Here is a 14151-nt window from a genome sequence, read left to right as displayed (position 1 = left end):
TGGCTGATTTTGGAACTCGTTTGAGTTTAAGACTTCGTCTTAAAAATTCGAAGGATTCCTGAAAGTACAACATGAAAAGTTTCTCTCAAAGGTGATTGCTTTGGCAGGAAACGTATCTCAAACGATTAGATTGGCTTCGAAAACAAATACTTGGCTTCGAAGTCAAGATTTGGCTTTAAAGCCAAATGTCCAATATCCAACAAGGGCTTCGAAAGCAGGTAATTAACTTCGAAACACATTTTATGCCTAAGAATACAAGAATGCTTAGGTTTTGTCTGCTTTAAAGGAATTAGAAACTTGTTTTTAGGTTTCTTGTAAAGGATAAAATTCTTCGAGTTAAACTTTGAAGTACTTTGTAGCTAGAATTTGTTTGTTTTAAATCTCAAAGTTGTAAGACTAGTATTTGTTCAAGTAGTGAAAGAACTCAAAAGAAACTCACTCTTTGAGAGTAAGCGAGGTAAGGAAAATTCTATACTTCGAACCACGTAGATTGCGTTTCGAAGCAAAGTTGGTTAATTCAAAGCTGTTAGTTAAACAAGAACAGATTATGTTAACCATATAATTGGAATGTAAAGAAAATGTTGCCTTTCTTAAGAGAAAATTCCACACTTTGAAAGTATTTGAGTTAGGCTTCAGAGCAAAATTGGTTGATTCAAAGCTTCTTTGAACAAAATAAGGAGTTAAGTCACATCAACCATACAATTAAACATACAATTATGATGGATGAAATTTGAAAAGCCCAGTTTTATTGATAAATATTATTTACATTGGGAAGACTCATTTTCTCAATTTTGTAAAAATAAGGGATGGACAAAGTTACAAGATCATGAAACTTAGTCTAGAAAAACTCAATAAACGTGTACTCTTTTACTAATCTATCTTCTATCTTATCCATATTTGGTTTATCTAATTGGTGAGCCATTAATTGGAAGAAGAGTTGTTGAGCTTTCATTTCAAATTCTATTTGCTTAAGAGCCTTCTCTGTTTCATCCATCTCTTCTTCCTCATGTGCTTCACCCATAATGGCATCTTCTCCACACTCTAAGTCTTGGTTTTTGAAGTTTTCATATTCTTCGAGGAGATTCTCTGCCCTGTACTGAATTTGGATTCGAGTAGCAAAGGTTTCATTCAGTACTTCAGTAGTAATAGAAGCATTGATGTGCCAATTGAGTAGGAGGGGAAGTTGATCTAGGAAAGCATAGAGCTCTGTATGGGTTACAGGGTTGAGAAGATGGCTGTGAGAAATAATGTCACAAGCCCACAATAGGTTCTTGTGAGGGATATCATCTCGCAGGACTTCGAAGGACAAATGGGAGAAAGCGGCAAGCAGGGTCTGAGCCTTATATTGCTGGTAAGCAGTTGGAGGAATTAGAGCTTGATAAGGAGCGAAGTATTGACTCTTGAAGAGGGTAAGCCTAAATTCCTCAATCCAATTTAGATTGGAGGGCACAAAGGAGCAGTAAGAGCCTCTCTGAATGAAGATAGGAATTCAAGTTTGTTCACACACTTAAGCCAATCAGAGGAGCAAAGTTTTGCTTTTTTGGCTAAGAGTGCAGGACTGATTCCTAAGGATTCGTCAGGGTGTGGAGTCCTTCGCACCATTCAAGACGACAAAGTAGAAGTGTACCATGCTGAAAGCGAGTTGTCCTCAAGGCTGCGTAGACGGTTGAAGGGAATGTATGGGTACACTACAGAGCTGCGCATGGAAGGATGAACTGCAAAAGGGTCATCGAATTCAGGAAATCAATGATGAATGCGCTCCCTTGTCTGAGGTTGAGTAGGAGTAGGCCAAGCTCTCCAGCTAGAAACTTTAGAAGAAGAAGAAGAAGAAGCAGCGTCATCCCATGCAGAAGGTTTTTTGGCAGAAGAAGAGCTTCAAATATCCATTGTTGCAAAATCTTGGTCTAAAGAATTGTGAATAGTAGTTTCTTGGTCCAAAAGTCGATGATTTGCAAAAGCTTCCATGACTTGAATAAATGGAGGTGGATAGGTGTGGCTAATAAATGCATGAAAGTTCTTTCGAGGACGAACATCATTATCTAACAACTCTTCGTATGCTTGATCTATGTAAGAAAAGGTTTACTTGGCCATGAGAACTGTATCAGCCTTTTCGAATGCTCAGATAGTGGGAGATGTTCAAGGCATAGAAGAGAATTTAATGCAGTACAAATATTGCAATGATAGACAACGGTTGCATTTCTAAGAAGATGCAAAGCCCATCCACATCCTAGGACGTAGGTAAAGGGTCTTGATCCACTAATATCACCAAGTATTGGATATATTAGTGCGGGGGGTAATGTTGGCTACATATTTTGTAAAAGCCAATCACAGCTTAACACGTAGCAAGATAAGGGCAATATAGGGAGATAATTCAAGTCTTTAATCGAAATCAGACACGTGACAGTTAGCATTGGTAATCATGGATCTGTGTAGTACTAGCGGAAAATGTAAGATGGCGTGACCTAACAGTTACTCATAAAGTTTAAATTCAAAATCAGGAAGAAAGCCTAACTACAAGAGTGGCGTAGTGGGACTGACTGTGAGAGAGCATGTTCAGCCATCATGGGAGGACATTTCAACGGTTGAAAGCCCACTTTGACGGTCATCATTAGAAAGTATAAATAGTAGAGAAGGCCCTAGAATGAGGGATCCAGACTCAGATCAAAAAATCGGTTTATTTTTTGCTTTTTTTCCTTCCAGCTTTTACAGTTCTTTATATTTCAGCACTTCAATTCCTGTACTGCACTTCATTTCCTAGGAATAGTTTTCAAATAGCTTATTACTGTAAACCTCTACTAGGCTGGGTCCGATCATTGTAAGTTTTCATTCACTTAATGAAATTCAGATTTTGAAATTGTTCTTCACTTATTGTTATTTACTAAATTTTCCTAAACTAGCCACCAGTAAAAGTCATCTTCATTGAGGTTGAGAGAACTAAAACACAATCGTCTGATAATTGGTTGGCAATTAATATTCTGTAAGGACTAATTTATCCTTGCTGGCACGTTTGAAATTACATTATTAACCTTCGAAAGCCAAAAAAGTCAACAACAGGCATATGATGTAACTACTAGAATAGTTCAATTGGGAAGAAATAGTTATGAATATTACTAATGTTATTATAGACTCATTCTTCCCCTTCTTTCTCTATGGGTTGCACCCAAATGAGCATGTTTTATAAGGCAACGTAAATTCCGGGGTGTTACACAATAGATCTTCTATAATTTTTATTTCACCATCTTCTTATTTTTCGTCTTGCTCACTATTATAACTTATTGTAATAAAAATATTTTGATGAGTAAGAGTTTGAGGCGATATCATATTGTTATGAATTTCAAAATCCATTTTCCTTCAATAATGTGATTCTTTTTTTTGTGGGAGGAAAAAAATAAGGTACAATTATTGTTGTAATAGAGGTGTTTTACAAAATCTTGGCTTGTTATTGAAAGTATTTATTGTGGACATTTGTTTGTACAATATGTATATATATATGTATAGAACATAAGTTGATAGGAGAACAATACACAATTCTACAGTTTTTTCCTAACAAATATAACTATATTATTAAAGCAATATATGTTAAAAAATTAAAGTATCTGATGGTAATATAGCATTACAAATTGACAATATATGAATACAGTAACATATATAAATTTACATTTATATTTTTTGTATAAATTTATATATATAGCCATTGACATACATAAGATATCACAAAAGTAAAAAGTGAAATCTTTTGCAACAAGGTAGTACAGGTAATAATGAGAAGTTAATTATTCATAATTAAATAGTTAGTCATAATGCAAATGTTTAGTGTTATATTTTTGTGTGTATGCACCATTCTTTTAATTAGACTATTAAATTCACATAAAAATTTAAAGAAATTTGTGAATAATTTGTGTAAAATTAGAGATTAGTGAAGAAAGATTAAAAAAAAGAAGTTTATAGTGTTTGGTTTGATTTGTTTTTTCAAACTTTTGTTTTGAATTTTTTAGTTTTCATATTTTTTCTCTTTGACACTATTTTTTTTAATAACCCTTTTTATTTTCTTGTTAAAGTCACTTAATTTAATACTTTTTTATTTTTTAATTTTACTTTTAGATTTAAATACACTTAGAAAATAATTTATGGTGTATTCCTTTTGGAAAAAAAATATATTAATATTAAATAATAATAATAATAATAATAATAATAATAATAATAATAATAATAATAATAATAATAATAACAAAAAAATATGTATTAATAATAAATAGTACATGTTTGAATTCATAGATTTTTTTACTAATATTTTACTTTTTAATTCTATTTAGATGATTAGATATTAGATTTTTATGTAATAATATAATTTAAATATAAAATATAAAGAAATTTCAGTATCTTTAATCACCAAAACTGAGAAAATATGAAAAATCAAAAACTGAACAATAGATTTAAAAAATAAAACTAACGAAAGTGGTTCTTATTTAAAGTTTGGCATCATACCTTAGTTATTAAAGTATTATATAAAATATTACAGTTCATAAAATATAATTTAAACAAAAAAAAATATATATGAAGATAACCTGCGAATTTTTTAGATGAAGTACAAATCTTTATTTTAAAAACGCATGTGTTGTCCTCTATCTAGATTCGAATGAATACATACAATTTTAAGATTCAACCAAAATTATTTATAGTAATTTGATTCATGATGAATAATTGAAAATATTATATATATCAATATATAAAAGTAAACACAAGGAAAAAAAAAAGAGCAATTATTTTTTGTTCTTCAATTATTATCAATGAAAAAAATAGGGAGACGATTTTATTTTTATTTTTATTTTGATAAGAAGGAAGATAATTTATTTATATTTACATAGAACTCTTAAAACAAATATGTCATTTTTGAGTGTTCAACTCCAATAATAAAGAGATAGTTGGCTTACATAAGATTCTTCATGACTTTTAGAAAATACTAGTAGTTGGGCATGTGCGTTGCACGTGACACGTGATTTTTTATCAACTGCTAGTACTATAATTATGCGTGTCTCTTAAATTGGTATGTGATAGGTATACAAAGTATGAAAACTTGTATGGATAAATTGATCTGTATCCAAAATACAACTAAATAAGAAATGCATATATATACTCGGCTGAAGAATGTAAATGATAAATGAGAAATTTTATAAGTATAAATGTTAATTTATAACTAGATTGTTAAGATCACAATCTTATCTTAAACAATAAATGATAAGCAGATCATTTAAATATATAGTATTACACAAATTTTTTTCTATCAACTTCCCACTTCAATTTTTCATAATCCGTTCTTGTAATACAATTGAAGGTATGGAATTAATTGCATAATTACAAAATTTTGTTTAATAGTTCATCATATAATACAAATTTATTGAACTGTAACAACCCCAACCCATGATTAATTGTTAAGCCATGATTAAGTATGCCTAATAAATAATTAAGATGAAATCCTGAGTTAATTGCATGTGCATTGCATTATTGGTGTTTCTACCTGTCTCTCGTAGAAATATTTGTTTGTATTTCTATTTCGATTTGCGAATTGAAGGCTTTATCGACATCCAAACATGAAATTGATTTGGTATTTGTGTTATGTGAAATTTTTAGAATTTTATGGTAAGTTTAATTGGAATTCGATTCGGAATGTATTAATTAGAAATAATGCTCAATTGATTAGTGGTAAGCCTAATTAATTAAGCTCCCTAATCAAGCCTATATAAGGCTATTACACCACTTTGAGTCATCCTCTTTTCATCATTTTGAGCCTACACACGTGAGAAAGAGAGAGAGAAAGGAGGAATTGAATTCAACTAGGAGATTTGCTAGGGAATTAAGGGAATTGGCTTGGAAGCTTAAAGATATAGCAAGCTAGAGCTTAAATCAAGAGTGACTTAAGGATTTAAGCCTTTACTTGTGTAATTGAGATGTATTACATGAATTCAAGAGAACTTAGAACAAGAATTGAGCTAAGAAAAGAGAATTAGGAAGATTATCATACATGCATGCAAATTCTCTTGCATTTAGAGTTGGAGTTTGAAGAATTTTCACGTGCATGTCTATATCTTGGTTTTATTCAAGAAATTCAACATGTTTTTGGTTTAACCATCTCATTTGCTCATGATTTGGAGACTTGAAGCTCAAATCATTTCATGCATGTCATGTCCAAGTTATGTTTTCACATTTCAAGCTTGAGCTGTATAATTGACATGTTTATGGGCCTTGATTTCATAAAATGATCTTTAATTCTCTATGATTTCCAAGTTTAGACTTGTTTTCTCTAGTTTTAGGCCCAAAGAATGTGTTTTGAAAGGTTAAAGATGAGTTTTGAAGCTTAGAGGTGAATCTGGAAATTCCAGAATTCGATCTTACTGCTTGAGCGACAGATCCTGCGCTAGAGCGACCACTCTGTGTTTTGCACTCCTGCTTGAGCGACAAATAGTTGGCTTGAGTGTAAAATTCATGCTCCCAGAAGTTTCCTATTTTTGCAGACCGCTCGAGTGACAAGAGTTGTGCTCGAGTGAGGACCTGAGTCTCACGCTTGAGCAAGCGTCGAGCGGAAAAACCAAGTAACCAATACTTTTACAGAGATTACAGACTGCTCAACGACCAAAGTTACGCTCGAGTGATCTCTCACATTTTTGCATGTCCGCTCGAGCAAAAGAAGTTGCGCTCGAGCAAGACTCCTATTTTCAGCAAGTTTTGTTAAGTGTTTTCAAGAGTATTTTGACATCCTCATTGTATTCTAGCACTCCTAGGCCAAGATTAAGACATAATAATGAGGATAAGAAATAGAAACACACCAAGATAAGAACGAACTAAGTTAATGATTCCGGGTGTGTAATTCAGTACGTATTCATTCTGTAACTGTGTAGGTCACACGCCACTATATATCTGATTTGCCTACTCTGTCTGTCTGCTGTTGGAGCCATCTGTGAGTAATAACTTAGTAAAGATATGTTCAATTTTATTTATTTTCTGTATATGGAATAAGATCTATTTATAACATGTTATATATTTTGTACAATGAATTATTGTCTAATTTTTAACAAGTATTCGCGGCAACAATTTCGTGGCTCAAGTAAGTTATTTGTTCCCAGTTCGGAGGTTCCTTTATGGAACTGACAAGTTATCCGTACTCGACCGGAGGTTCCTTTATGAAACTGACAAGTTATCTGTTTCCAGTCCGGAGGTTCTTTTATGGAACTAACAAGTTATTCGTACTCGGTCGGAGGTTCTTATATGAAACTGACAAGTATAACCCTTGATGCTCTGTATGTGATCTGTTAACGCTAACGGATGTACTATGTAAGATTAAGCACGACCTCCGATTTCTGTTTATGACTTGAACAAGAACATGCATATGAATATGTTTCTGTTTATTGAATTAGTTATGAGACATCTTTCCTTTGACCCTTTACTCTGTTATTATTCACTGGGCTTTTGCTCACTATTTATATTATGTATGTAGGTGAGCAGGATCATAACTAGGCCTAAGCTGTTGCCTGGAGAGTTGGGTCAGCCAGCCACTATGCCTCCCGGGGAGGTTCCCTTTGAGAAGTTAAGACTGTTTCCTTTTTGGTATTATACGTTGGGCTAAGTTCCACTTTTGTTTCATCTATCTATGGGAATGATGTATGACTAATGTCTTTTTATGACATCACAAGTGTGTTTATAAAGTTTAAAATTATATGTCCCATGTATGTCTGCACAGCTCGATGGACTATGTAAGTTTTATATATTTACTTCTGCAGCCTTTTATATTTTGTAATTCTGTTCAAAGCTCTTTTGTAATCTAAGGATTACTGGCCAGTTACGACGCTAAACCCTTAGGGGCGGGTTTGGGTCGTGACATGAACTCATTATTACATATTATTTGCATACTATTGGTGTAATAATGCATTAATATCAATATATAATATATTTTTATATGTTAAGAGCGGTTGAGTCTCGTTTTCTATGCCACAAATATCTTGCATAATGAAAAGTATTACATTTGTTATTACTATATTTTCATTTATGTAGCCAATAATAGTTTTTTTATGAAAATGGAATGATATTGTAGCTTAATATTTCAATAGATATATGAATTTCATAATTGTTTTTACAATATTTATAGATCCATACTTATAAGTGTTTGCAGGGTCACTTTCATAAAATTGTTAAGTTATAGAATTTATTATGTCATCTATAAGTAATTAGCATATGAAAAAAAATTGATCAAAACTTTTTATTTGATGTACTTACTTTCTACATTATTGAGTTGTTGCGATAATGTTTGGATATTGTTTGATTTTTTTCTTTATAATTTAACTAAAATGTGTGCATGAGATACATTGTTTTTTTTAAACTTCATAACAGATAAGAAAAATTCTTACTTCAACTCGTCTAACTTTACTTTGAGAGCATGTTATAATAGATCTTCTGTAACTTTTGTTTCACCATCTTCTTATTTTTTTTCTTACTCACTATTATAACTCATTGTAATAAAAATATCTTGATGAGTAACAATTTGAGACGATATCATATCAGTATGAATTTTAAAATTCATTTTTCCTTAATAATGTGATTTTTTCTGTAAGGAGAAAAAAAATACAATTAATGTCATGATGGAGGTGTTTTGCAAAGTTTTGGTTTGTTATTGAAAGTGTTTGTTATAGACACTTATTTTTAGTATTGAATATAAGTTGATAGGACAACAATACACAATTCCGCAATTTTTTCCTAGCAAATATAGCTATATTACTAAAGCGATACATGTTAGAAAATTAAAGTATCCGAGAGTAATATAGCATTGCAGATTAACAATGTATGAATATAGTAACATATATAAATTTACATTTATATTTTTATATATATAGACATTGACAAATATAAGATATTATAAAAGTAATATGTGAAAATCTTTTGTACAATATAATGCATGTAACAATAAGAAGTTAATTTTTTATAATTAAATAATTGATCATAATGTAAATGTTAGTGTTACATTTTTGTGTGTATGCACTATTTTTTAATTAGATTATTAAATTCACATAAAAATTGAAAGGAATTTGTGAATAATTTGTGTAAAATTAGAGATTAGCGAAGAAAGATTTAAAAAAAGAGAAGTTTATAGTGTTTGATTTGATTTATTTTTTCAAACTTTTATTTTGAATTTTTTGATTTCCATGTTTTTTTTTTTGTCTTTGACACTGTTTTTTTAATAACCCTTATTTTATTTTATTTTTTAGATTCACTTAATTTAATACTTTTGTTATTTTTTAATTTTACTTTTAGATTTAGATTCACTTAATCTAAATACACTTACAAAATAATTTATTGTGTATTTTTTTTGAATTTTTTTATTAATATTAAATAATAATAACAAAAATATATATAATAAAAAATTAGTATATGTTTGAATTTATAAAAAAAAAAATTTGCCAATATTTTACTTTTAAATTCTATTTAGATTATTAGATATTAAATTTTCATGTAAAAGTATAATTTAAATATAAAATTCGAAGAAATTTCAATATCTTTAATAACCAAAACTGAGAAAATATGAAAAATCAAAAACTGAAAAATAGATTCAAAAAATAAAACCAACGCAAGTGGTTTTTGTTTAAAATTTTGATATCACGCATTGGTCATTAAAGTACCATGTAAAATATTACACCTCATAAAATATAATTTAAATAACAAGAAAATGTATGAAGATAATGCATGCGCTTCCTCTATCTAGATTTGAAAGAATTTATACAACTTCAAGTTTCAACCAAAATTATTTACAATGATTTGATCCATAAGGGACAATTGTAAATATTATGTATATAGTATAGAATAAAACACAAGAAATAAGAAAGAGTAATTATTTTTTGTTCTTCAATTATCATCAATATAAATAGCGCGATGACTTTTTTTTTTTTTTTTTGATAAGAAGGAATACAATTTGTTTATATTTATATAGGATTCTTAGAAAATAAAGATATAGTTGGTTTATATAGAACTCTTCATGACTTTTAAAAAATATAGTAGATTTAAAAAAGGTAAAATTGAGATTTAAAAAAAAGTAGAAAACATGCAGGCTCTTCACATTTTTATAATAGATAGTATATAATAGAATCGAGAGGGTAAAATTGGAATTTTAAAAAGTAAAAGATATAATAGGCTCTTCACACTTTTATAATAGTAGTAGATAGTTGACAGAGTAAATATTTACAAATTAGAAAACATATATATATATATATATATATATATTATTAGCGGTCGGCATACACAATAAGCCTGCAATTCAAATAAATAAGAATAAAAAAATGATAAATTAATTAATATAATATTATATTACCTAAGTGGTAGGAGTCTGCACTCGTTTAGCATATAAAATTTTGGAACTAAAAGGCTATTTTAGTTACAAAATGATAAAATAGGTTAAAAAGTCAATAAAACAAAATATCACATCCAAACCGTAATCATTTTATTTTTTTTTTTTCCACAAAAGTCAAAAAAGTCCAAAAACTATCTCAAACAAGACGTTTTAACTCTAAGTTAAAATAGCTAAAAAATCAAAAAAAACTAACTCACATTCTAAACAAACCCTTATTACTTAAATTTAAGATATTGAGTTCAAACCACCTCACTATATACACTACAAGAAAAGTGGGTTTATGAGACAGAACTATTTGCGATGGCACACTTGCCGTCTCAAAAAGTCACTTTTTGCGACGGCAAAAAATGCCGTCTAAAAAAAACAGAGTATTTGCGATAGCACCATTTGCCGTCTCAAAAAAGCAGAGCATTTGCGACGGCACAATTTGCCGTCTCAAAAAATGAGAGTATTTGCGACGGCAGAAAATACCGTCGCAAATACTCTTATTTTTTGAGACGGCAAATTGTGCCGTCGCAAATGTTCTGCTTTTTTGAGACAGCATTTTCTACCGTCGCAAAAAGTGACTTTTGTGTTTTTTTTTTGTTTTTAGTGAATATTTTTAAATTTTTAAATATTTTTTTTAGATACACCTTACTTAGATGTATCTAAAAAAAAATTATGAAAAATATTTTTAAAAATTAATAAATATATAAAAATACAAAAAAAAAATGTATTGAATTATTGTATTTTTGGTATTTAGTGAATTTTTAAAAGATTTTTTTACAATTTTTTAAATTTTTAGGTGTATTTATGTTAGGTGTGTCTAAAAATTAAAAAAAATACTTAAAATATTAAAAAAATTCAGTAAAAACAATATAACACGGAAAACAAGAAAGTATAATTTTCTTAAAAGAGTTTTTGGAAAACTCTAACCTAGCATAGTGATTGTGGTTTTGAGACAGCTTCATATATATACAGTCACAAAACGGTTTGAATAAATTATAGTACTTTTTTCTATCGCAAAAAAAATTAAAAAAAATAATATCGTCTTACTCTTTTGATATAACATTTCTCTTTTCATTCATTTTTTCATCTTATTGTCTCTCTGTCTCTATCTCTATCTCTTATCTTTATCTTTTTCACTCATCACTCTTTTTTCTCTGTCTGTCTGTTTCTCTCTCTCATTTTCTCTCTATGTCTCTCGTCTATCTCTCTTCTCTCTATCTCTCACATCTGTTTTCTCTCGCTCATCTTTATTCTCTCAATCTCTCTCATTTCTTTTCTCTCTCTCTCTTATCTTTCTATCTCTCTCTATCTCTCTCGCTCATTTCTCTTCTCTATCAGTCTCTCTCTTTTTCTGTGTCTCTCTCTCGCTCATCTCTTTTCATTCTATTTCTCTCTCTTTTTGTCTATCTCTCGCTCATCTCTTGTTTCTCTCTCTTTTTCTATCTCTCTCTCTCTCTCTCTCTCTGTCTCTCTCTTACTCATCACTCTTCTCTTTCTCTCTCTGTCTACTTGTCTATTTGTCTATTTCTCCCTCATTATGTTCGTCTTGCTCGTTCTCTTACTCCCATCTTCTCTATTTATCGAGCTCATTCTCGATTTATCGATCTACTATAAACGACGTCGCCTTACTCTTTTGAACATTTCTCTTTTCACCCATTTTTTCATCTTCCTATCTCTCTGTCTCTGTCTCTCTTCTCTTTCCCTCTCTTACTCATCACTCTTCTCTGTCTGTCTGTCTCTTCCTTTCTCTATGTGTCTCTGTCTTTCTTTTCTATCTCTCTCTGTCTCTCTCTGTCTCTGTCTCTCTCTCTTTCTCTCACTCATCACTCTTCTCTGTCTGTCCGTCTCTCTCTTTCTCTCTGTGTCTCTGTCACTCTTCTCTTTCTCTCTCTCACTCATCACTCTTCTCTGTCTGTCTGTCTCTCTCTTTTCTCTGTGTCTCTCGTCCAGCTCTCTTCTCTCTATCTTTTTTATCTCTCTCTCTTTGTGTCTCTCACTCATCTTTTTCTCTTACCGCTCATCTCCTCTACCACCTTTACCACTACTACAAACGCCATTTCACTACCACCACTACTACCACGGTCGCCATTTCACCTTTACGACTACCATTATTACTACCATCGCCACCACTCCACTACCACCACTACCACTATTGCCACTACTACTACTACCATTACCTCTCTTTCACCACTGTCACTCCATCTATTCTACTACTACCACAACTTCACTACTAATCTCCTTCGCCATCACCACCACCACCATCGTCTCTTATCTACCACCTTCACCACTACTGCCGCTTCCTCTCCTCTACCACAAAATATTACCTCTCTTTTCTCTCTCACTTATCACTCTTCTCTATCTGTCAGTCTTTGTCTTTGTCTCTTTCTCTTTCTCTCTTTGTCTCTCGCTCATCTCTCTTCTCTCTATCTCTCTTCTCTCTCGCTTATTTATCTTCTTTCTATTTCTCTCTCTGTCTCTCTCGCTCATCTTTCTTCTCTCTCCGTCTCTCTTTTTCTATGTCTTTCTCTCGATCATCTCTTTTCGCTCTATTTCTTTCTCTCTTTGTCTATCTCTCGCTCATATCTTGTTTCTCTCTATTTTTCTATGTCTCTCTCTCTATCTCTTTCTCTCTCTGTCTCTCTGTCTCTCTCTCTCTATATCTCTTTCTCTCATTGGCCACAAAAAATTAACTTTATTTTAATGGAAAATATTATCCCTACTTCTACCAAATAAAAAAATAATAATAATTTTATATTCATTAAAATAAATATGAAACAAATAAATTTTTAACCTTACTAAATGAAAAAATAAAAATTCATTAACTATAAAAAAATTATTTTAATAAAAAATAATTTTTTTTAGCAATGACATCCTCCGTTGCGAAAAAAAAAAAAAAAAATCATTTTATTATTTAAATATTCATTTGTAATGAAAATTAGAAAAAAAAAATTCAAAAAGAAAAAATTTCATTTTTTTTTCCCTCTTTCAAATCTAACCGTCCATCTCTCACTCACCATCTCACTCACCTATAACAAACAAAACAAAAGAAAAAAAGCCCTAATCTATAATCGGCTCCCTCACTCTCTCTCTCTCTCTCGCTCTCTCTCAGTCTCACCATCACTCACTCACCATCTCACTGTCTCTCTTTCTCACTCTCTCGTTTCTGGCAGCCGATCATTCAACATGGAAACTTTCTGCACCGATCACTCTCTTTCTCATCTCATCGCTCCGATCATCATCGCACAGCCGATCAATCTACTTCACAGGTAAACTCTCTCAATCTCTGTCTCTCTCTCTCCCGATCGTTGATTTTTTTTTGTTTTATATATATATATCTCTGATCTGATCTGATCTGTCTCCCTCACTCTCTCATCTCATCAGTCTCACACTCACTCTCTGGTTTTGCATCTCTGCACCGATCGACTCACACACAGGTAAGCGTCTCTCTCCCTGATCTCTCATCTCTGATTTTTTGTGGACCAACAGATCTGATTTTTGTTGTGGACCAACAGATCTGATAGAATAACTTCAATAAAGTCCAACTTTTCTCCAATAAGCTAAATGCCATATATATATATATATATATATATATATGTAGTTGTTTCTTGTTTATTGTTAGATAGATCAATAGTTTTAAACTATTTATATTACAAAAAAAGAAAAGAAAAAAGAAAGTGTAATTAATACTTTAAATTTGAACTCATGGTTAACTTACTAACACCCATAGCTTTAGTCATATTGTTACTATTTCAATGGGGGATTGGGTTGGAGCTTGG

General features: G+C 31.0%; 1 protein-coding gene across 1 annotated transcript; it reads left to right on the top strand.

Moving 5' to 3' along the window:
* The first annotated feature begins 12036 nt into the window (after nt 1-12036).
* On the top strand, nt 12037-13889 carry LOC145819801 (uncharacterized). Its single transcript, XM_082913661.1, has 2 exons — nt 12037-13641; nt 13757-13889. Exon 1 carries the CDS (start codon nt 12126-12128, stop codon nt 13074-13076), a length of 951 nt encoding a protein of 316 aa, XP_082769787.1. The 5' UTR covers nt 12037-12125; the 3' UTR covers nt 13077-13641; nt 13757-13889.
* Nucleotides 13890-14151: the final 262 nt, after the last annotated feature.

The sequence above is a fragment of the Camellia sinensis genome, chromosome 2 (assembly GCF_055761805.1).
Source record: "Camellia sinensis isolate YWXY chromosome 2, ASM5576180v1, whole genome shotgun sequence".
Taxonomy (NCBI): domain Eukaryota; kingdom Viridiplantae; phylum Streptophyta; class Magnoliopsida; order Ericales; family Theaceae; genus Camellia; species Camellia sinensis.
The sequence above is the reverse complement of the archived record's forward strand: the minus strand, read 5'-3'. Positions and strand labels throughout refer to the sequence as shown.

Coding starts and splice junctions, on each gene's coding strand:
- LOC145819801 (XM_082913661.1), top strand. CDS start 12,126: ATGTGTCTCTGTCTTTCTTTTCTATCTCTCTCTGTCTCTCTCTGTCTC.